Below are 25,178 nucleotides of genomic sequence, written 5' to 3' on the forward strand. Positions count from 1 at the left end.
TCAAAGTGATGGCTAAAAATATAATATATAGTATGTGCTCATGATCTTCAAAGTGCCTTTATTATAAAATGTTTTCACTTGAGTGAGGTGCCCATGATCTTCAAGGTGCCTTTATTATATAATGCTTTCACTTGAGTGAGGTGCCCATGATCTTCAAGGTGCCTTTATTATATAATGCTTTCACTTGAGTGAGGTGCCCATGATCTTCAAAGTGTCTTTATTATAGAATGCTTTCACTTGAGTGAGGTGCCCATGATCTTCAATGTTTATTTTGATCTTTAGAAATGATATTCTCTAGAAAGAGTAAAGTAACTTCAAGTAATATAGTACTTTCATATGTATCCAAATGGAATTCTTTAATAAATCTTCAAGGCCATATTGATTCTTTAAGAGCTACATTCATATTTTGTCCATTTGATTCAAAGACACATAGAAGATAGTCTTCTTATTAAAGTATTGCAGCATCCATGTAATAGCACTTGCACCATATGTTTCGAAGGCATAACCTCGCCATAGAAGAAACAATATAGTTAGTAACATAGTAAACAATTAAATTTGATTTTTGGTACAAAGAAAGAACATAATAGTATGCATTTTCCATTTGCCAAAGATCATATAATATTCCTCATAAATGTAAAATATAGTCCAATAATTAGTTGCAAGGAGATTAATGTATATTTTCATGAGAATAAGCATGAACGATTAGTTGTCTTGTTTGAAAAATACAAAATAGACATGCTACTACATATAATAATGATCCATAGAAAATTTTAGGCAACGGGTGAGCTATCCTTTCTAGGTTTGCTCCCCAGACAGTTTATAAGGGCGATAGCCACCCATTATAAATAGTGAGAAAAAAAATAGATCAAATACAAATTAAAAACAATAGATCTTTTTGATCTACAAAAAAAATGTTAGTGATAAATTTTTAATTTACTTATGAACTTTAATAGCCTTTATATTTCATAGAAAAATATTTTATGCTTGGCAAAAAATAATCTTGTAATAATCATAGACAATGTGCTTTACTTACATTCACAACTTTTAATGATAAGATTGTTTGCATTATGTGAAGTGTTGCCTCCTATAATCCCCCACATAAAAGTGATTGTCATGTTAGCATTTAAATTCTATGACCATTGAAAGGAGAATTTATAAAGCTTGCAATGGCAATCTTTCTAGTCACAACACTTAACTATGAAATAACATCCTTCTAACAATTGATGATAGTTAACACAACCTAGGTGATGGGAAATTAAATGCACAATTTTATATATCTCTTCTATAATTTTCTTGATTTTAAGGATGATAACAAATTATCTCCTATATATTTTTCTTTCATGTCAATGAAAATTTAGTACGTATATTAGCTAAAAGAAAAAAAATTGCATCTTTGGAACTTAATTCTCAAATTTTATGATCCATTTTATTTATTTAGTGCTCTAATGCTTTAAAATTAATGGTTGATATTACAATTTGCACTAGGCTCATATCACATCCACATGGTTTTTCCAGACGGAAATGGGTCATTAAATAAAAAAACAAGCCCTAAGCTAGCACACAGACACACATATTATATGCTAAATACTTGTGGAGATTTGAGGTCTATAAACATGACAGAAGAAGGGCCCACGAGAAAGGCTAATTATGTTGGGTATGGATGTGAGCCACAACTTTCACTTTTTTCATTCTTCCTTCCTTCTTAGAGGTAGGAGGGCATGTAAGACGTAACATGAATGTTCACATATATATCAATAAAAAATTGACTCGATCAAGCGGTGCAAGGATTTGGCAGTTAAAAGCAATGATTGGATTTACAAATTTGACCTGTCGACCTAATGACATCAACCGTGAATTGGCAGTTTGGCGTTAAGCTAGCTATTGTTCACATTGAGATTTTTTAAAAAAAATTGCCTGTCATTATCTTGGAATTTGTATTTTTGACACTCATTTGGCTTCTAATTTGGTAGGATGTTCTATTCTAATGACCAAAAAAAAATTAGAGATGCGACTGTGCATACTGGTATCTATTTGGGGTTCGACAACCTATTTCAATTATGGGAACCTTGCATATATTTCATTATTCCACACATCTGTGGAGTTTGGCTTCCTTGATCTCCATGTCTGAAGATGATTAGAAAACTAAAATATTACTTGACTTGTTGTCAATTTCCACTACGGACAATGAAAATATACCACTTATCTTCACAAAATGCAGGCCACTTATCAAAGGAACATAAGTGTCCTTGAGTCCTAATTGATCAATGGAAGACAAAATATGTAAATTTCAATTTATAAAGTGACTGTAGCGGGTCACAATTTGACTTGAATCTGACTTGAATCTGACATCTTTCTTAGACCTCACAAACCTTGCGTTGAGAACAAACTACGGTGCCAATGTTAATTCAGGATCCTCAGAGTAACTAAGATCACGCAACAGAACTTATGATGGATATCAAACACATGAGCTATGTAGTGAAAATGGTAATGAATTGGATTGAATAGTTACTGATTTCCAGAAGAAGATATAACAAGTTACACATTTGACTCTTTAAAACCATAGTAGTTTAATTCCAAGATTCTCTCTTAAAAAAATCAGTGGGGTGTTATGAACCATTGTGTCCTTTACATTGAAAAAAGGTCGCCACTCATTCATTTTATTTCAAACGTTTGCTAGCAGAGTCGTCCAATTTTTATAAAGGATTTCAACTTTTATGAAGATTTCAAATAAGATAAGGACATTGACATTTATGAGGGCTTCAACACATATAATTACTTTGGAAGGATAATTATATATTTTTAATATTTAATAAAAGATGCATTTCTTCTCTAAAAAAATACAAATGAGCAAGGAAGAGATATTACCAAAAAATTGTTGATAATCATAAATAAGTTTTCCCATCAAGTTCTATAGATCTTCTAGAATAATCTGTAAAAATGATTAGTATAGCCTAATAGGCTCTGATACCATGATAGAAATTAGGATCTTAGGATACTAATAATTATAAACAAGATTATAAAGTAAATGAAATATGAAACATACATGCAAAATGTACACATTACACAAGATATACATGGGGAAAACCCTTTCGGGTAAAAAACCTCATAAAGCATCATTTAATTAAAACACTTACAAATATAGTCTATCATAAAATAGACATGAACCTGGGGACACTCCTCCAATACTTCCACATGGCCAATAATACCTCATATGCATAGTGATACAACTCACCATAAAGCTCCAAATTCCCACACCTCTCAAATGAGAGAGAACCTCCTTAAATATAGGAGGAAGGGTGACTTCACTAGTCACACCTTTTCAATAACCCCCACTCATAAATAATTAATAATCTAATAGTTATTAGATTATAATTATTTCAAATGGGATATGCTTATAAAGCATATAATATATAAGGTTTTATAACCTTATATTAGAACATTATATATAAATGTTATAAGGATGTGATCCCTAATAATATTATCTTCTAACACTTGCCGAGTCCGAGTCCCGTTTCTTTGGTTTCAACACATAGTTGGTTGCATGTTTGATAAAGCGCCTTGAAGAAATTTACCTTTGAAGGCAAGGTAAATGGCAAATAAAAAAATAATATACCCTAAAGTCTAAAATTTTCAAACTAGAAGGTATGACCATTCATCAAACATAGGTAGAGGCTATTTAGTAAGGACGTAAACCACAAATACCTTTTAAATTTGCAGCTGATAAGAAGAATATTGGACCCAAAGAGGGTTTTCTTCACATTTGGATAATGTACAGGAGAATCTGGCATTCATGTATCAGTTTGCAATAAAGATGATACCTTCGAAGACCATTTTTATTAATACCTTCGAAGACCATTTTTATCAAATCCCTTGCGAGTCAAGTGGGGCAAAACAAGTAATACTACCAAAGACAAGGACTATACTACCAAAGGTGAGGACTATGAACTGATCTGCTAGAGACAACAGCGAGTTTTTAATTGGAGCTTGTTGGTTGAAAATTTTGTACACCTAGGGAAATATACAAAATTGTAGCTTCACCCACAGTATGTGAGTAAAACTCTCCTAATTAAGGGAAGGCTTCCCCTATCTATATCTAATCTAAAACTAAAAAGGATGAAACAACAGTCTTTCTTCTTTCTTCAAGAAAGCCAATATCCTTTTCTCTTCACAGAAAAGTGATACCAAGTTAACTTAAAACAGTAAATACATAAATGAGACTTTTTTGTAGGATTTTTGGAACATAAAGGGAAGCAAAGTTTCCATGAAGGCACAAAGACCTCCGTCACTTCCTCGGGACAGGAAAACAAAAAGAAAGCTCAAAGTCTTCAACTATCTATTCTCCTATCAACCTTTTTAGATGATTTTCTGCTAACTAAGCACAATATGTAGCAGCTCAAAGTCTAACTACATGATCCACTTCACCTTACATGCACAAGTCTTAAAAATAGAAGCAGCACGAAGTCTACAAGCTATCTTCTCACTTTAGCTTTCCACACTAGTTTCATATATGATAAGCAACTCAAAGTCTGCAAGACCAAATCTGAAAACCAAACATATAACTTTAAATACAATTAGCAGCTCAAAGTCTACAAGATTGAATTTAAATCCCTCTTTCACAATAGAACAAAACTCACAGTCAACTCCAGAAAATTTCGTCACATAACAACTTGAATTGGCACAAAGTCTCAACACAACTTGCCTCTGTTATTGAAAGCAATCTGATTTACATCTAAGCTCAAAGTCTTAGAGTGCACATACAAACTGACACAGAATTTGGTTGCATTGCCAAATGATAAAAATTACAATAGACCCCTTCAAGTATTTATAGGAGAGGAGTCATGAGAAAAAGGTGGGAGGATCCCAACTAACTTGAGAAATTCTCTCAACCACCGAGATTTATTCAATAACTAACTATGACTTATTCCAACTACAGTCCTAATTGAACACAACTTGTAGTTACTTTACATGTAATTACAAAAGTGCAAGTAATGAGTTAACTTGCAATTACAAAGTTATTTTTTACATGTAACTTGCCAAAACAAAATTACAAATGCATAACTAAAACTATTCCACATGTCTAAAGACATGACTCTAACTGCATCATCCTTTGTCTGTGATGATCTTCATGTCGCTTCAGGATGCTAGAACTTGAAGTATTTTGGATTGGTAAAGACATCTTGAACCGGAACGAGAACTTGCATCCTTATCTTCTTGCTTGGGGTAGTACCGACTTTTTAGGAGGGAAAGGGCTGCCCTCCTCTTTTCATATTATGACCATCTTTGTCTTGAAAGCATTCTATGTTCTCAACCATGAATTGTTGTTGTATCTCTTCTTTGCATCATCCTCCAATCTTGAAATCTGCTTGCAAAATAAGGCCCATGCCTTAATTTATTGATTTGATAGGTCGTGTGTGCAAACCAGACTGACAAGGGAAGAGATAAATTGATGCAAAAATGGGCTCACAAGTGAATTTCGGGTTTTGGAAGCTGCATTACATGTGTGGGAAAAACAAGAGCATTAACTTGCAATTGTGGGGAACAAACATGCAACTTCATATGCGTAATGGGTAAACACAAGTTTGCACTTGTAATTGGACCTTTAAAACTCATTTTCAAGTATTTTTTGAGTGCATTTTGGACCAATTTCGGGTTTTGGATGGCTGACTGCAAGTGAAGACTTTAAATGGGAAAAATGAATGAAGGTGTGAAATGAGTGGATGAAATGGTGGGAATGGTATGTACGGATGATGGAAATGAATATGAGTGAAAATGAAAAGGTTTTGGGAAGATCATCTTTATGAAAATGGGAAGAACTTTTAACTTGTAATCAAGTTTAAAAACCTGATTTTGAAAGGATGAATATTTTCCAGTTTAGAAACTTGGAGTTTCACCAAAAGATGGTTAAGATTTTCCAACCAAAGGGGAAGATCAACTATTTTCATCTTACATGCAATCGGGTTTTTAAATCCCGAATGCAAGTAAAGAGGGAAAATGGGGAAAGACAGTGCAATTTGCAAATTGCTTTGCAAACTTGGAACAAAGGGAAAAAATCTCTCACAAAACCGATTTTAGGAAAGAGCAAAACAAAACTAACAACTATCATGAAGAGAAAGAATCTCTTATAGACAAAAAAAGAAGATTCAAACCCTAGCCACATTTTTAAGAAAATGCCATATGCAATAAAAACGGCTATCAAAATGGCATGAGAATTGGTCAAATTTTCATCCACACCCCACGCCTAGGTATAACAAGCAAAAATGACTAAGGAGGAAGAGGATTCGTGGCACATTTCAAAGGCAAATCGTGGTATTTTCAAACACGTTTTTTCTGTCAACACGCCATAAAAACAACAATAATGTCTTTGAAATGGCATGGAGGGAGTTTTAAAATGCATGAAAATAGGCACGAAATCAAAACGCGTTTCTCCTCGAATTTCTCCACAAAAATCATTGGAAATCTTCAACAAAATCCTCCAATATTACTGGTCGGGTTTTTGAGGAAGAATGACAAGTTTAAATTGCAAAGAACACATGAAATCGGGTTTCTAAAACCCATTTGCAATTACAAAAATGTCACTTTTTCATGCATAAGGCAAAATCGGGTTTGTTAGAGAAAACAACAAGTTTAAAATACTTGTAATAGGGAAATAAAACTCCCATTACAAGTTTTCAACAACTCAACAAAAGACTAGTAAAGGGAAAATAAAATTCCCTTTACAAGTCACAAAAACAACTTATAAATAAAACATGTAATAGGGAAATAAAATCTCTATTACAACTTAAAGTGACTTTATAAAACTTGTAATGGAGGAGAAAAACCCCTACCATAACTTAAAATCACTTAAGTGGAACTTTTTAAAAGAATTACAAGTTTTATTTAAACTTCATAATTTAAAGTTCACTTGTAATATGTCTAAAAGGTTCCTACAGTGACTTAAAAGACAAAAAGCAACAAGGGGGAAATAAAAAGTAAGTTACAAGTTCTATTTTTCATAAAGTGCACTTGTAATTAACTAAAAATTTCCCTACAACACTAAAACAAAGGAAAACCATAAAACTTGCAACTTACCTGAAAATTTCCTATCTGTTGCCAGGGAGAAAAAACCCGAAATTGAAGGGATGACATAGCAAACGAATTCAGAATGAGATGAAATTTGAAACGTGGTTTGAGGATGGACTGAGGATTAGTCTAGTCTAGGGATAAGGTGAAATTCTACCTTGGGAAGCATGCCATAGAGTAAAATTTTTATTTTTGACAATTTTTTTATGTAATAGTCCATCATTTTTAAAAACAAAAATGAGGACAACAGAGCTGTTGTTAGAATTGCAATAGGTGGATAGGTCTTAATGATGCTTATAGATGGAAGAAAACAACTATTTTAGCAGATATCATTTTTACAATTGGAGCAATTTGTATGGTAGTTGCACTAGACCCATATGTTCTACTTCGCCATTTGACATAAGAGGAGATTTAGTGGGTATAAATGGGCTGATGAGAATTATAGAGTGTCCACGATGGCTTTAGATGAAGAACAAGCAAGTTGAAATTGTTGCAATTCTTAAAAAAATCTATGATCAAGATCAAGCAACTTCCTGCTACTGTTAATGAAGACCTTTGATAGAGTCAGTAAAAAATAGGATTCTTTTTTGGACTTGTTTTAAACAAATGGAGAAAGACTTGCTCTTCTTGTTGGAGTTGGTATTCAAGCATTTCAATAGTTATGTGACATTAATACTGCTATGTATTATAGCACCACTATCGTGGAGCTTGTTGTCCTCATTTTTGTTTTAAAAAATGAAGGACCATTATATAAATTTTTTGTCAAAAAATAAAAAATTTACTCTATGACACTCTTCCCGAGGCATAATTTTGCTTCGCCCTTGGACTGGCTTAATCCTCAGTCCATCCTCGAACCACGTTTCAAATTTGATCGCATTCTGGGTTCGTTTGCTATGTCCTTTCAATTTTGGGTTTTTTCTCCCTGATTGCAGGTGGGAAATTTTCCTTAAATTGCAAGTTTTAATGTTTTCCTTTGTTTTAGTCTTTGTAGGGAAATTTTTAGCTAGTTACAAGTGCACTTTTTGAAAAAAGAACTTGTAACTTACTTTTTATTTCCCCTTTGATGCTTTTTTGGCTTTTTAAGTCATGATAGGGATGTTTTGGATAAGTTACAAGTTAATTTTAAATTGCATATTTAAAAGTCACTTGTAGTTCTTTTGTAAAATCCCTATTTTAGTGTTTTTTGGTTTGTAATGGGGCTTTTATTTCCCTATTACATGTGTTAAGTTATTAAAACTTGTTGAAGGGAGTTTTAAAAACCCGATTTGCTCCATAAGTGAAAATAAAGGCATTTTAAACTTGCTATTGTGTCTTAAAAACCTGATTTTACCTTGTGAAGAGAAAGGTGAAATTTTAAACATGTAATATGAACTTCAAAACCCGATTTCCACTATTACATGCAAAATCGAACTTGTTCTTTTTTCCCAAAAACCCGACCAGCTAAGGAAGGCGATTTTGTTGGAGATTCAAGGCGATTTTGTTGGGAAGAAGAGGCGTTTTGGATTCTTGCCTATTTTCATGCATCTTGAAATTCATGTCACGCCATTTGGAGTTTGTTTTTGCTGGTTTTTGGGTCTAAAACAGCAAACACGTGTTTGCCAAATACCACGTTTTGGTGGATCCAAACTCCACGAAGCTCTTCTTCCATAAATCGTTTTTTCTTCCTTCACCTAGGCGTTGAAGTTGGAGGAAGATTTGACTGGTTCTTGTGCCAATATACTTGCATTTTGTGCCACGATTTGCTGCTTAAGACGTTTTTTCAAAAATGTGGCAAGGGTTTCAAGTTTGTTTGTTGCTTACTTAAGGGGTTGTCTTCTTCAATCAAAGATTGATCATCTTTTGAAGAAGCATTTCGGATTGAAGCAAGGTATGATTTCTTTTCGTCTTGTTTCATCTTCTTGTTTCATTTTCTTGTTTTCTTGTTTTCTTGATTTTCCATTCTAGTTGTAAATTTGTGTATATGTTGGTTTTGTCCCAAAAATTGGTTTTTGTGAGAGAGATTTTTCCCTTTGCAAAGAAATTTGTGAATTGCATTGTTCTTCCCCATTTTCCCTCTTTACTTGCATTCGGGATTTTAAATCCCGATTACAAGCTGGATGAAAATAATTGATCTTCCCTTATGGTTATAAGAATTTAACCATCTTTTAGTGAAATTCCAAGTTGCAAAGTTGAAAAATACCCATCCTTTCAAAATCGGGTTTTTAGAACCGGATTGCATGTCCAAAGTTCTTCCCATTTTCTTGAAAATGACATTCCCAAAACCTTCCCATTTTTATCCATCCATTGCTTATATCCGTACATTCCGTTCACGTCATTTCCCACAAGTCTAAATCTCATTTCTCACTCATTTCTCCATTTTCCGTTTTACAAGTATACTTGCATTCGGGTTTTAAAAATCGGATTGCATGTTCATTCTTCCCAACTTGTATACTTGTAAAACTCCCCCCAAGATCCGAAATTGGTCAAAGTCAAATTTCCACCATTCCCATTTATTTCCCATCTTTCTCTCACAAAGTCGTGAAGTGCAAGGGTTGGAGTTCTTTCCATTTGAAGAAGGAAAAATGTTTGTTGTAGCTGATTATGATGTTGCCTTTAACACTTTTAAGTCTTCATCGCAGTATACTAGGTTATCCTTCAATGTCAGATTTACCATCCTCTCCTATTCCGAAGAAGATGAAGTATAAATATGACAAGTACCAAAATGAAGTTTCACTTTCGCAAGTTTCCTCTCCTTTGGATCACATAAAAGACACGGAGATAGGGCATGTGGACATGTCAGAATTCGTCAAGAGAGTGGAGGATCCGCAGGATAGTAACATGCAACGGTTGTTGGACAGCCACATCCATCACGCATTCTTCTTTGCAGTGGCTGCCCTAGAACCTGAATTTGTTTTCGCTTGCGCCCATCGCTTTGACAAGGAGACGAGAACCATTAAAAATGATGATGGTGAGGCAATAATCTGCGTTGATGCAGATACAATTGAGAAAGTCTTCAGAATACCACCAACACCTGTTTATATGGAAATTTCAAAGGATAGTGCAGCCGAGTACTATGTCAAGAGGGAAAAGGACTGCAATGTCATATTAATAGGTGGATTCATGAGCCACGAGCCACCTTCTCAAGGTGGGCTAAGTTGTACCGTTGTGATTTTAAGTGGGAAATTGGAGACATCATAACTCTCCTCAGTAGGATGATTGGTCTTGAACACTCTAATGTTTTTGAACCCTGGATGTATCAGTTTACCATGTTCATAAGGCAATCCCATCATATATCACGGGGAGAAATTATCAGTGACGCTTTGTGCGAGCAACTTGCAACAGTCCCTACCACCATGACTTTCTACATGAATTCATACTTAGTGTATTTGGCAGCGTCACTCAGACATTTCCCTGGTCTTTCTACCAAGGGTGACCGCTCGCTTATACCTGTGTAGGAATATTATGACCAGCTGCCTTTGAGACCCAACATATTACATTTCAGGAGAGTTCAAGATGCATTCTTTGGTTACTTCATGTGCCAGTTTGACAAGACTCTAAAGAACAGAAGGGTGTCAGATGAAGCATGGGAAAGAGTCAATGAGTATGCGTGCTTGTTTCTTCAATTCCCAACTTTCACCTATGTGAGGGTTGGATGTTACAGTGGGCAACTATACACGCTCCCTAGATGCCTGATTGATAAGATCATTCTTATGGAGTTGGGAAGACAGATCATGGCTGTGCACGCTCACCAATCTGTTAGACATAAGGTCGGAATGGGGATTTCTACAACAAACCCATTGAAAATTCGCCGGTATTCTCTTGTCACATCCGTCAAAGCCAAAGTTATGGAGATTGAGATGCAAGAGATTAAACTCAAAAGGTTTAAGTCCAGGGCAAATTTTAATTACCGGGGTATGAAGGAAAAGATCAAAAAATCTTGCGTGCACGTGCATCATATTGAGGATATCTGGGTAGATCTCCGTACAGAAATGGAGGTTCTCAAGATGGACTACTGCAGGCTTATTGTTGAGCAGGTTATTGATCTGAACCTGGTGGACATTTCGCAAGGAATGATCGATGATGGTCATGTGCTCGATCTAGAGTACGTCTCACGAAGGGTTGAGGAAGCCCCACTTCCTTTAATCCAATGGTAGCATAAAGAATGCACGTCCATTCTTGAAAGATTTCAGCCTATCCTGCCTAACACCAACACTTGGCTCAAAGGTAATGGTGTTAGACTCATCAAGATCAAGGTTGGCAAAGAAGATGACTCATGGGGCCTCTTGGACGTAAGTCTGAGATTCAGATTGACAGTAAGGAAGGTGCATCATCTTCAGGTACAAGGATCAAATTGCGGGTTAGTCGGGCAATAATGCTTTCTCTTGAGGAGGCGACAGTTTGTGGAAAGAAAAAGTCCCGGTTTCACGTTCATGTGATCGACCCTGATAATCTGGAAGAAGGACAACAATCAGATGATGTTGTTAAGTCTCTAGCTTCGGACTCACCTCATGAGATTCCTTCCTCAGTTTCCATTGAGATGCCTCTTTTTCCTCCTGACATAATAGTGGAAGAGTCTCCTCAGAATGCCGTTCCTATTTCAGTAGTTGAGCCGCCTCTTGATCATCTACAAGAGAGTTTGCTGGAAATTACTGAGGATACTCCTGCATGTATCCATTTGTCAGAGATTGATACTTCTACTTCTGGCTTTGAAGAATTTATGAGGCAATCTTCATGCCCATTGGTTACTGAGCAAATCATGGTCACCATCCAAACAGATACTCCTCCCAGGGTGACCACGATTGTTCAAACAGAAACTGCTTCTCCTTCGTCTTCGGCAGCTACTAGAGGAGAACTAGTCGTTTTATATCCATGGCTTAGGTCTTTTACCCCAAAGAGGAAGAAGCATGAAATCTCTCCTGATGTCTTTGACTATCAACAACTCAAACAGTCTAGGCCCAAGGTTGCTAAAAAGGCCAAGACAATCTCAAGAGTAACTGTTGATAGCAATAAGATGAAAGTGGCAGAAATTGTTGAGCCCCTTGCGGATAAGCCACGTAAGGAAATGCAAGCTGCTAATTACAGGGTTACAAGGATAGAAATGGGTAAACAAACACATGAAGTGGTCAAGCATGATGCCCAACAATCCGTAGCCTCACTAGTGCAGCGGTATGATGAACTTCTAGCAAAGAAAGAAAAGCTAGAAGAGGAGAACCGACAATTTGTTGCAGTTGTTCATAAAATTACAAAACCTGCTGGTGAAGGGAGTAATCCTACAAGTTCTTCCGATTCCCAAGAATCAATTCGAGGAGTTGAAAGAGCTGCTCAGAAAGTACAAGCGTTGGATTCTTGGGTGGATCAATTTCATGATCTGTGTGCACAAGTGCTGAAAGACATTTTCCAAATGATGTCTAAGTTGGAGACCATTGAAGAAAAATGAATCACACCTTCGACACTTTCAAACACAATTTGGAAAGGGTTGAAGATAGTTTGACAATTTGGCGCACCATGCCCCAACAACAATTGAGTGTTCTTCAGGAGCATGCCATTATTCCTTCTAGGGTCATGTACTTGGAATTTGAAGAACTTCTGGAGAATAAAGACCTTGTTCTCAAATCCCTCATTGAGGAGATTGATGATACAATGAGATTGCGGGGTGATGTATTCCAAGGTATTGTTTCCCATTGTGAGAAGGTCTCTTGCAACATAATGAGTCAGAATGGAGAATTGATACTAGAAGAAGAAGTGCTCGCAGATCTACAGATGAGGATTCATAATGAATGGAGGAGCGAACAATTCTCAGCTGCTTCAATTCAGGGTTTGATGAAACATCAAATCTTTTTGCGTGCATTCCAGTCCATCTTGGAGAAGAACGACTCTATGCTTCTTCGATGCATGATACCATTGTGAAGACCATGGTTGTTGCCAAGAACACCCACGAACCGAATCCCACTGAGCTACGAATGATCAACCAGAAGTTTGAAGGATTCATGTCTTCACACGCTGCAGCTTAAGTGTTTTTCAACACTTAGTTGTATTTTTCCAGATTTGTAATCTCTTAGTTGTAGTTTTTCTTTTGACAAGTTGCATGTAAAATCTTTTCTAAATTGCAAGTTAAGTCTTTACTTGCACTTTTGTAATTACATGTAGGGCAACTACAAGTTGTGTTCAGTTAGGATTGTAGTTGGAATAAGTCATAGTTAGTTATTGAATAAGTCTTGGTGGTTGAGAGAATCTCTCAAGTTAGTTAGGATCCTCCCACCTTTTTCTCAAGACTCCTCTTCTATAAATACTTTAGGGGTCTATTGTAATCTTTATTTTCTGGAAAGCAAGCAAAAACTCTGCCAAATTTACAACAAAGAAGTCTTTGAGCTTTCATGTGTGAATTCAAGAATTGAATGAAATATAAGCAAATTGCTCAAGCTTTGAGTCTTTGTGCTACATTCTTGAGTTTGTGTTCTATATTATCTTTCTTGCAAGTGTTTCTTCAAAGAACTTAATCGAATTTGATTTGCAGTCTTTGTGCTGCAAATATTTGAGGTTAATATAAATTAGAATAAATATTTTTTTGAAAGGACTTGTAAGTCTTTGTGTTTGCACTTATTCTTAATAGAGTTTAGAAGTAGGTTTTGTGAGAAATAGCTGAGAGTCTTTGAGCTTATAATACTTCCCACTCTTTTATGTAGAAAAGAATAAGATATTCTAGTCTTTGAGCTGTTATAATTTGTTCTTGATAGCGTTAGTATAGAAAAGGGTAGATAGGACTTCATATAATCAAGACTTTGAGCTTGATATTGCTGTCCCGTTCCGAAGGAAGTGACGGAAGTCTTTGAGCTTTCAGGAAACTTCATTTCCTTTCTCTCATTTCATTTCAAAAAGTTGTTACTGTTGTTTTATGTTAAATTGCTATCACTTTTCTGTGAAGAGAAAAGGATATTGGCTTTCTTAAAAGAAGAAGAAAGACTGCTGCCCCATCCCATTTTATTTTAAAGTTGTAGTTAGATAGGGGGAGCCTTCCCTTAATTAGGAGAGTTTTACTCACACACTGTGGTCGAAACCACAATTTTGTATATTTCCCCAAGTGTACAAAATTTTCAACCAACAGAGCTGATAAATGTGGAAGAAGACTTCTAACATTGTCAAGTTTGTTTGGCGTCTTTATATCATTGGGTATCTTGTCAGGTGCATTTTATTTGACCTCGTTTGATGTTTTTATTGTTGACATACATGGATCTTTGGGGAGATCAGATTATGCCTGTCCAACATTCCTTGACTTGAGCCACTCTCTTTGGAACTATAAGGGTTGCTTAGATGCTGTATGTGGCTTTTGCACTACATTTGGAAATCAGATGCCTCTCAAAAGGTGCTTTGTTCCAAACACTATTGCTAGGGGTTATTGTCTTTAGAGCTCTCATCATTGGTTTACTGATGTATCCTCAAGTGGTTATGGATGGCTTGTTATTCTTGGATTGGTTTTGTAAATAAATTTCTCTTTCCTAGGTATGGGAATGGTTCCTTAGGTAGTCAATTCATTAATTTTTGACAGTCATGTGCTTGGCAAATGTTTATAGTGGAATTGTTTTAAGGTGTGCTTTCAAGAATAATTGTATTTTATTTTAAAAATCTTTGTAAACTCCCAAGTGAGAAAAGAATCATTTACAAAACAAACTGAAAATTTATATATACTTGGAAAGCAATGTAAACTAGGGGGGTTCAATTTTTGGCTGATTTCTTGGAATTCTCGAGGAAGAAAATTCGGGTTTTCACTTTGTACAAAATAGAAAGAGTCTGTGAGCTCTTTAGTTTGGAGAAATGAATGAAGAATGACATGGCTGGTTTGTGAACTAGAGTGTATTTTCTTTTTGCTGTGAATTCCTGTAATATCCCCAACTTTTTTTTCAATTTGTTTCCAGTTACAATCACAACAAGAACCCGTTAAGGTTAGGAAATCAAGATACAATAATGTTGAAGTTGTAGCCCTTCCACTTTCTGATCACCAAGAGCCCAATCTGGGAGGGTGAGAGCATATAGTGTCAAGGGGATCATTAGATGCCAATATCTGAAAATGATTACAATCTTCGGGCGGCAAGCCAGCCCCTTTTGCTTATATAGCGGGATATTAAAACAATGCTATCACTTGGCGGTAAACCAGCCAAGGACAAGCCAAAGAACTGAAGAATGCAATCACTCTACCGCTTATGCAGCGGGAGGACTAGAAATGAAATTTACTATCAACTCCACCACTTATTCAGTGGGAGGACAACATTACAATCAACTCAAGCGCTTATGCAGCGGGAGGACACTATTACAAAATATTCAAAATAGGCGGCTAAACTAGCCTCTTCCACTTACGCAGTGGGACTACAAGCAATAATCGAAAAGATAGCTGTTAGTACTACTAACTAGCTTTACAATGCACATTATGGATTATCAATACATGAAATATCACTATCCCAAAGATAGGCGGCATAGCCATCCTCTTCCACTTATGTAGTGGGACTAAGAAATAACATAACTTTGCTGTTAGTAGTACTAACCAACATTACAATGATATAGAATGAAGAATCAAGTGTTGATAACAAGTCCAACAGTTGCAACAATAATAGATAATCACTCCCAAACCAACTTAGACTACTCACACCAAAAAGCTCTTCTAACACACAACTATGAAATTCTGAAAATCAATAACATGCACAGAAAACACGTAGACCAGCAAGTTACGAACACCCCAAAATGCTCATAACTTCTCCAAATCAACTCCGAATGACACAAAAACAGAAGCAAATGAAAGTTATGATTAAGGCGATGCAACCAGAGACTCAAACCTGCACCGCGAACACCAAAAACAGCCAACACGCAACCCAAGGCAGCCAAGAGATGGTACAACCCAGCTGGAAAGTTCGATTTGCTGCCAAAAATTAGAAAGAACACCAAATGAAATGCCAAGGTAGAAGAATGATCGCCCTCCAGATACGCTTCCAACGAGCTATTACCCAGAATAATCAATTGCACAAACAAGGAGATACGATCGAATCTTCGCTTCAGCCACACCAAAAACCAGCAACACTGAAATCCACACCACACTGAGAATCTGAAAATGCACACTAAAATCGAACCACAAATTTAGAAAATCCAATCACAGCTAGGAGTGATGTCTCACACTCGAAGTCTGTCAAGAGCCCTAGGAGGTATTCACCCTCGAAGATTGTCTAGAGTTAATCCGACAACATAACGGTGTAAATTGTCTGAACTCCAAATGAGAAGCCCAATACTCTCATTTATAGATTTTGAGGGCTCAAATTCAAGTTCACATTCCCTCCAAATGAACGCCAAACCCAAATGCACATTCACTTCACATTATTTTGAAATTACACTTCATTTCTCCTTTCTCCAAATCAACCTTCTCATAGGAGCAAATATTTTTTATAAAAATGACAATAAAATCATAATGTGGCATCCAAGGTAGATAAGTGAAATGTATTATAAAATTAACTTATTTCTGCATAAGGCGTCCATCTTGCCTTATTAATATTTCACTTTATAAAGTATTTTTCCTCAACAATAAATCGCCCAATATATAATTAAGGAAATGACTTATATATGAATATAACTTAAGCAATCCCTTTTAAATAAATCGTCCAACCTTTGCCTTAAGTTATAATTTAATTTTAAACACCATTTTTTCATCAAATACTGTACCTGTCAAAACAAGCTCCAAGGATATGGGGAAACAAGCTGAGAGAATTGTCCTGCCAGAAATAGTCACTGAATTGAGCTGAGGAACCCTTGCCAAGAATAGCACCAAAAAAAATGAGGGAAGACCAACTGCTCAAACTGACCTGCCGGAAATAGCCATCTGAACAAGCCTGCTGACATCCTGCTAAAAATAGAACTGCTAAAAATAGTACTTACTAAAAATAGCATACTGCTAAAAATAGTAAGTGTTTCCAAAGTGATTTTAACCACATTTTGAGCAGCTGTCGCACTTACTAAAAATAGTAAGTCCAGAAAAAGTAACCCGATGCAAATGCATGTTGAACCATCCTGAAGCTCTCTGAAAACCCAGAAGGAATCCAGAATCCAAACTGTCAAACTCCCACATACACCCCCTGAAAACACTAAAGAATCCTCCTAGAAAATAGGAAACCCTAATTTCTGCTCTTGACTAGCCTACGGGCCTCCGAAATAGGTTAATGGCCAGCTGAACTAATCACTGCGGAGAAGGGGACATTACAATTCCTTTGATGTTGAATTTGCAGTTGTTTTAATATTTTGTCATATGATAAACTGCAGTTGTTTCCTTTTATTGACACTCTCTCTTTATGCATCCAAGATAAAATGATAGGTTGTTTCTTGATTTGTGAATCATTAAACCACTTGCAGAGATAACTTTCTTATGTTAGGTTGTTTTCCTTTCCTTAAACCTTGGTTGCATTCTTTACTATTCACTAATCTTTTCGTGGAAAATGAATCTTTGTGTTTGTTCTCCTATCTTTGTAGTTATCTTTCCTGTTTTTGTTTTAGTTTGCTTGCTTTTCTTGCTTTTTGGTTACAAGCATACCCATTTAAAATCCAAATCTCATCATACAAGGGAGCTGCCCTCTCAAACATAGAGGAAAATTGCTAATCCAATTGCGATCTCTCCAATTGTTGATATATTTGTTGTTGCCTGCATTATTTTCAGGCTATCTCTTTCTACATCTTTTCCCCCTCGAGCATTATTTTCGGTGTTAGAGTATTGAAGCAGGCTCAAACTACGAGGTTGCTTGGAGTAAGTAATGATGTAGAGCTCCTCATTTCTGACTGCATCATTCAGATGGTATTTCCACAGAACAGTTTTTAATAACCAAATTTCTTCTTTGCTGTACAATTCTTTTGTGATAAATCCTTATATAATTGCTAATATCTCATGCAAATTACTTGTGCTATTGTTTCCACTACCTTTAACCCTGCAATTTTCCTACTTCTCGATGCAATTGTCCAATTCAATTCTGGGTGTAACCAGTGATAGAATTTTTTTTTTTTCATATTTGATTGAAGTCAGCTTTACTTCAAATCTTCATGATTGAAACTAGATTATTAGATGTTGCAATCTTTTGATTCCTTGTTAGGAGTTGTACTTTTCTTTCACTTGAATTTCCCTGTTTAAAGGAAAATGATGTTGCACCGTACAAAAATAAAACATTCTGGGTTTATCTCAAATGTCATTTACATGTTTCCAAAGTCCCCAAATGTCTTTTCCCCAAATGATGCTTCACTTTATTCAATTTATTTGCATTTGCTTATTATAGGGTTTGTTGTGGATCAAACTAATATTAATAATGAGGCTTGGGGGAATGTTGTAAACAATGATCCAAATTACAGCTCATTTTGATCACATGTTTCTAGTTTTCTGTTTATTATTTTATTCATTTTCAATTCTAAGTTTTTATGGCTTTGGATGCAGGGAGCAAAAGAGATTGTAGAAAATCAGGGAGGTGTATTCCCCCGCACATTGGAAGGTTTGAAAAAAGTTCCTGGTATCGGCGATTATACAGCTGGGGCCATTGCTTCAATTGCTTTCAAGCAGGTGACAATTCTAGCATTCTGTCTTGTTTTACAAACAATTCAATGGGGATGTGTCTCTAGGGGTTTGGGTGTTATGAAAAAAAAGAATGGGGCCTTTCAGATGCTGACATCCCCTTGTGAGAGAAATGTCTTGGGATGCCTTCATCCTTGGAATGCCCTAGGGGGTTTCAAAATGCACCTCAATTGTCCCAGGGATGGTGTGCCTCCCCAAATGCCATATGCATAATTTATTTTCCAAATTAGCCATAAAAAAAGCTTTGGACATTTGTATTTACAGTTCTTAGTTAAATGCATTTATGATTTTAGTCATTAATCATATGATACAATAATACAAATGAAGTTATCATCCATTGTTTGATCATGGAATCTGGATCAGGTTATTAATATTATTTATAAAATAAGTTTCAGCTTCTTTCAGCTCACATATTTCTCAACAGCTGTTCTTACGCCATCCCCAAAATTCAGGAATATTTTTGTTTTCACCAAAATCTCATCCTGATGTCTCTGCATTTCCCTGCTCTTAAAACTTGGAGGAATGCTGGCTTCTACACCATGTGCTGTCCATAACAATTATGGTTTTATCATGAGTACATGATAGCATGTTTCAATACACTGGAGGCTATCCATAGCATCTGACATTAGAAATTGCCTCAGCTTATGTGGACAATGAGGATAGCAGGTTAATGTAATGCTCTAAATTATATTTCCTTTGTGCATGCAGGGTGTGCCAGTAGTTGATGGAAATGTAATTCGGGTGGTTTGCAGACTGAAAGCTATATCTGCAAACCCTAAACTGCCTACAACCATCAAACGCCTCTGGTAAGCTGTGAAAGTAAGCTTGTGTTTAAGAAGGTACTCATCTTTCATTTTGATATTACGACTAGATTTGGTGAGAACATACAATACAGCTATACCTTATTTAGAAAAAGAAAGAAGCCTTAAATGCATCTTTGGTGAATGATGCCAGACCTTGTAGTTTGTGTAAAAGCATAAAATATTGGTGGTATGCAACAAAATGCCTAGTTTTTATAAGGTAATACTTAATATGCCAAGCTATGAAATCCCTGTGAATTGTAAATTTTACTGCAATATGACTTCCCTTTGTGACTAGTCATTTGGCTCATTCCTATGATGTTGTTAGTGACCATAGATATGTGTGTCCTGAAATATCCTGATTTCGAACTCTGCTACTTAGAAAAACTCAGAATTGACTGATTGCAAAGATAGAAATTCAGAGCTAGTAGAAATATAAACTATAGAATTGTAAACCAAACTGTTGATTATGCCAGCAATTAAACAGAGAGATCCACTGTAAATTCAATTCAAAATGTCTATACACCAGCAGACCCAGAACAGATAAATGTCCAGCAGAATGGTGCTTACAAAGTCTTTGCAAAACAAATCTCCAGAACAGATAATGATTTGTGTAGTAAGTTTTTGAGAACATACATTAATCAATCTCCCATATAGATTTACCCAGCGGGCCAGCAGTCTTGTGTGTTTGAGATATCCCGTGGAAAACACAGGAAATGTACACAGCAATTTCTGGGATTCCCGTGAAGAAGGCGATCTGGCTGGTGGGTTAGATGGCAATTAGGCGCTTTGAAGTGGCACCAAGTATCCTTCATGGTTGTATGACTATCGTGCCTTAGTCTATGAACTGCGTGAACTCCAAGCTGCAATCAGTAATTGGCCCTTCACTTAGTGTTTCCTTTTCTCTGGTGTCTACTCCTGCAAATGACTGGGTGATGTTAATTTGCAGATCCTACACTTCAGAAATCTGATAAAGAATGGTAGGGGTTTCGTCCTACCACTAATAGCCTCTGAGGTTATCGTCTCAGGAAGCCAGTGTGCATACAGCAAATTGTCCTGACAGCATTTTATATCTCAACTGAGTTCCTCCACGCCATAAATAGGAGTTGGTCAAACAGGTTGGCCTCAAAGAAAAAAAAATTCATTCAAAACAAGTTGGCCTAGAAGAACAATATTATTTAATATTATTAATTTATATGATAAACATATTTAGTATTAATATTATTCTAAAATTATTAATATTATTGATTAAATAGTGATTAAGAACACTTTGTTACTGGCTATAAAACAAAACAAAACAGCTGTGCTCACTTGGGGACATGACATATCCTTGCTTGCTTGTTTTGAGCTTAAATTTGACCATGGTGAGAAACAAGCTGTGAAATCCTTGTGAACTTCAAATATTTTTTTTTGATAGAGATAAGTGGGGGTTCTATTGTGACCCTCGTTTGCCCCTCGTGCTAAATAGAGAGTAATATATAGACTATAAATTGGCCACTAGGCCTGAGATATGATGAGCAAATCACAAATTGTTGCTCCAAAACTACATGACCATAACCAAAAGGAGAAAGAACCAGTAAAATGCCAAACAATCTAGATCACATTGGAGAAATAACTTCAAGTAAAACTAGAGGCTACACAAATCCTTACACTATTATGAAATTGAATTATCATGCCCCTCTTCAACCACTTGCTCCACACGGTGCTCCTCACTAGATGCTTGTTTTTGTGTTTGTGTTGTTTATATTTGACACAAGCACAAGATGAGGGAGTTAGACTTTGACACAACACATTTAACTAGACCCTTGCTAGAGTTGCCTACCTAGTCACTCCCGCTCCTATGGCAAAAGTCAATCAAGTGGTGTTGGGATTGATGGGTTCTTTTGTTTAGGGGGGAGTAGAATGTTGTGAATGATGTTTGTGTTATTTGTATGGTCTATTTGTAGGTTGAGTTGATGGTTGTTGTGGCCTTTTTGATTCAATTTGCAAAGTTGAGATACTAAGTCTTTCAGTAAAGTCAAATTGGCCTTTCTTGTCTCCCTTATAAAATCTAAGTTTGCTTTGTTTCTATGTGTAGAAATGAGATCCAAGGCCTATAAATGGAACACGAATAGGTTGAACTATAGTCCTCATAGGAGAGATGAACACTTGGATTCTATTCCTTTGTTGCAATGGAATTGAGATTGATATGTGATCCAGGGTTAATGATGACAAAATGAGTGTTTTCAACAATAATTGTAAGTTATACAACAAATAATAGACATATTAAGCCGGATTTGGAAAAGAGATGTGAAGAGGAACTTGGAGCTAAAGATGTCAGATTGAAGTGCTAGGTGCCTTGGTCAGAAGATGTCTATGATTGACAGAGAGGGGCATGAATGCAATCAAGAGGCCCGTCTCCCAAAAATTCAGCCGAAAACAATGAGACACAGGTGCTAGGCGCTCTAGTCTGGGTATTTTTGCTTGTTCAAAAGTTGTCGCAACTTGTAATAGTTTGTCATGTACCTTTTTTGTAGTTGGATTTAAACTTGCACACACAAAAAACAAGGGAGAAAGGCTCTGTTGTATAGGGGCTTGCCTAAGTTAAACCTTGTGTTGGTGTTCCCACCTCCACAACAACTATGATGATGGAAGAGCGCGTCTCCTTAGCACGATGGGGGCTAAACAATAATGGAAATGCAGAATTGACAAATATTACCTCAAGTATGAAACCCTTGGCATGAAGTCTCACACAAGGCTTGATGTTGCTAGAACATGTTAGTGCATGCTTTCATTATGGAGAAACACAATGTAGCTGATCATGATTGCTATAACAAAATTGTATGCTTAAGTGCTTTGCTCCTTGATTGCAGATTTGTGCTCAATTGATTTGAATTGTTTGATTGAACTTGGAATTGAGAGTTTAGAGTTGATAGGAGTTTGAAATGAGAGAGGGAGTTGTATTTATATGCAACTTACACCTTTTTTAATTTAATTTTTAGGGAAGGATGATATGGGAGGGCAAATTCCCACTATTTGCAAAGTTGAACATTCATCTTTAGAAATTTGGGTCCAATTTGCATGGACAGGGGTGCCCAATGGCAATGAGCTGTGAAAAAGGTCGTGAATGGGGTAATGCACCGAGTTTACGGAAATGGTCTTGAAACAAAGCACAATCAAGCATATTTTAGGCACAATCGCCAAAGTGGGTTTTGTTGATGTGTTTTTTATGCACTTCGAACACAGAATAAAATACCAAGGTATTCAATCCTCTCTTGAACAAAGACCTCTCAAATGCTAAGCTTCGTGATCAAATGAGATGACTTGAAGGTTTATATTGTCAGGTCTTGACTTTATATTGTGGATAGACTCAGTGATATATGATGTGATATTGCTGGAATCACTTGCTTGAACTCTGCTGGAACGTAGAAACTAACTCAATTTTGGAAAATAAAAGATAAAAGAGGTAAGGGTTTAGAAAGTTTATTCTAATCCTATGATCAATGATGACGATGAATGTTACATGGATAGACAAATTCCCTTAAACCAAGGTTTTTTTCTCTACGATGACAACAACTGCACAAACTTGATGCAATCTTCTAAGGTAATGGAAGATTTTCATATTGTGAATACATCACTCAAATTCCCAATGTTGGCGCAACTTGAACAAGTATCCACAATTGAACTTATCACAATGATTAGATTCAGGCCAACTTTACACTGTAGCTTACAATCAACAAACTACAAAAAGTATGAACCAAGGAATTCATCACAATATCTTCATAAGCATCCACCATGATCAATGAACTCTAATCAACTTTGAGAAGTAAGAAGAAACCACACAAATATAGAGACAACACAAACATCCACCATAACTTCAATGAAAGTATTTAATTGATTTCAACATAACTTGGCAACAATTTCAAGCTTCCTTCTACTCTATTGCTAGTTCTAATCACTAGCTATTGTCTATTATTGAACTATTAACCTTTACAAATGAGGAGAGCAAGCCCTTTTTATAAACTTCTCTTTACAAATTAATGGTCAGGATCAAATCCAATTTAATTGCCAAGCTTACAAGATAGAACCCAAATTAGGTTAGTTACAACTAACTTTTTTTCGGCCAATGAGAAAATTACATTATAATGGACACATGTCCAACATTGAATTCTAACCAATAGGAATCGGGGTTAGGTAAGATAAACAATATTTGATGAAGTGACATGTGTCACTCGCTCTATCTTTGAATGAATCAGGTTCTTTGAACTTGGACACGTTGACCTTAATTGGTGGATGAAGGTGAGTTGTCGCCACCCCAACTTACTCCTTGTAACTCATCACAAGCGTTTGTGGTTGAGCAATATATCTTGATACTCCAACATTTCAAATTGGTCCATGTGATGAAGATGGGACGTATTCCCAAATTGCATCATCTAAGTGATCAAGCTAACTTTACTTAACTCTTCTAAAACTATCTTTCCTTGATCACCTTATTCTTACACAATTTCATCTCGTAACTTGGGAACTTCGTCTTCGTGTTGTATTTCACCTTGCATTTCTATGCATAGATCCTTGCTTTAGACTTAAATTCCTTGATATAGTTCATGACTTCATGATGTTTACGTTTGATCTTCTCCATATTTCATCATCATCTTCTTTATACCTCGGATGCACTTGACCTTGAGCTTTAGATTTTCGAAGGAAATCCAAGTCGTTGTAGTTGTAGCATTTACTTGCACTATTTTCTTTTGTCATCACCTTAAGTATGTTGATAGTTGCACTTGCATTGCCTGATGTCATGATGTCTCTCTCTTGCAAGGTTATAATATCTTTCATCCTCGGAATTCTTCCTATTGCTGGAGTATCCTTAACTTTGATTGCCTCACCCTTGCTGTGGTATTTATGAATCCTTCATGTTGCTGGATTGTTTCACCCTCCTTCTTGCCTTGAAGATGCTGATCTTTCATTTCATTTTAGAAATTGGACTCCTTCAATTATGTTGGTAAGTCTTCTTGATGTTGTCTTGCATTGATGAATACTGCATAGTGTAATGTTTTCTTCCTTTGTTGTACAAGGTAATCCTTAACAAGCTCCCTTGTTACAGTTGCATCGCTGAAGTTGTGATGTCCCTCTTCATGCTTGAGCATTTCGCTTCCTTATATGACTTGAACCTTGAACATCTTGAATACCTTGATAACCTCCTCCTTGTGGTGAAGTCCTTATTGCCTTGAGCGTTCTGATTATCATTCTTGTCATGGAGTTGTGATGTCCTTCTCTTGCATCCACCACCATTCCATGCACTACCCTTTGCATCACACCTGAAAAGACAGAGAAAACACTTAATCATGATTACGAATTGATTATAAACACATAAATTTATCCTTATTTCCAGAAAAATGAATGTTAGCAAGTTCTGATTTCATCCTTAATAATCTGGAAATGTTCTTTGAAATTCTGGAAAGGCATTTTCAGATGTGGACATTGCTCATATGTCTCTTTCTACCAACTTGCATCTTGAGTCTGATTTGCCTTGCAATTTGCTTGGCTATGATGAAAATCGTCTCAGGTTGTCGTAAATCACCTCAAAACTTTGATAAAAATCATCTTCAATGTCTGATAAACAGACCGCTCCAGGTCTTTTCTGTTGTGATCTGATTGTTCTTATATTATCATTTCATGTTGAAGGAGTTTGATTGAAATTTGCTTGTGCTGATGGAGGGATTTGCACTCTCTTAATGCTAAGTGCTGTCAATGGCGCCCTGTATGATGAAATTTGCTCAGGT

General features: G+C 36.1%; 1 protein-coding gene across 2 annotated transcripts in view; it reads left to right on the forward strand.

Annotated features, from left to right (window-relative positions):
• Nucleotides 1–25,178, forward strand: part of LOC131034106 (adenine DNA glycosylase) — an 80,198-nt gene that overhangs the window by 35,130 nt on the left and 19,890 nt on the right. The window contains exons 3-5 of one of the 2 annotated variants that reach the window (XM_057965481.2): nucleotides 17,720–17,806; nucleotides 18,482–18,604; nucleotides 19,325–19,422. In XM_057965481.2, coding sequence (XP_057821464.1) covers nucleotides 17,720–17,806; nucleotides 18,482–18,604; nucleotides 19,325–19,422 — 308 coding nt within the window. The remainder of the gene's footprint in view (nucleotides 1–17,719; nucleotides 17,807–18,481; nucleotides 18,605–19,324; nucleotides 19,423–25,178) is intronic. The other variant, XM_057965482.2, reaches the window with a different exon arrangement.

Source organism: Cryptomeria japonica, chromosome 10 (assembly GCF_030272615.1).
Source record: "Cryptomeria japonica chromosome 10, Sugi_1.0, whole genome shotgun sequence".
Lineage (NCBI taxonomy): Eukaryota > Viridiplantae > Streptophyta > Pinopsida > Cupressales > Cupressaceae > Cryptomeria > Cryptomeria japonica.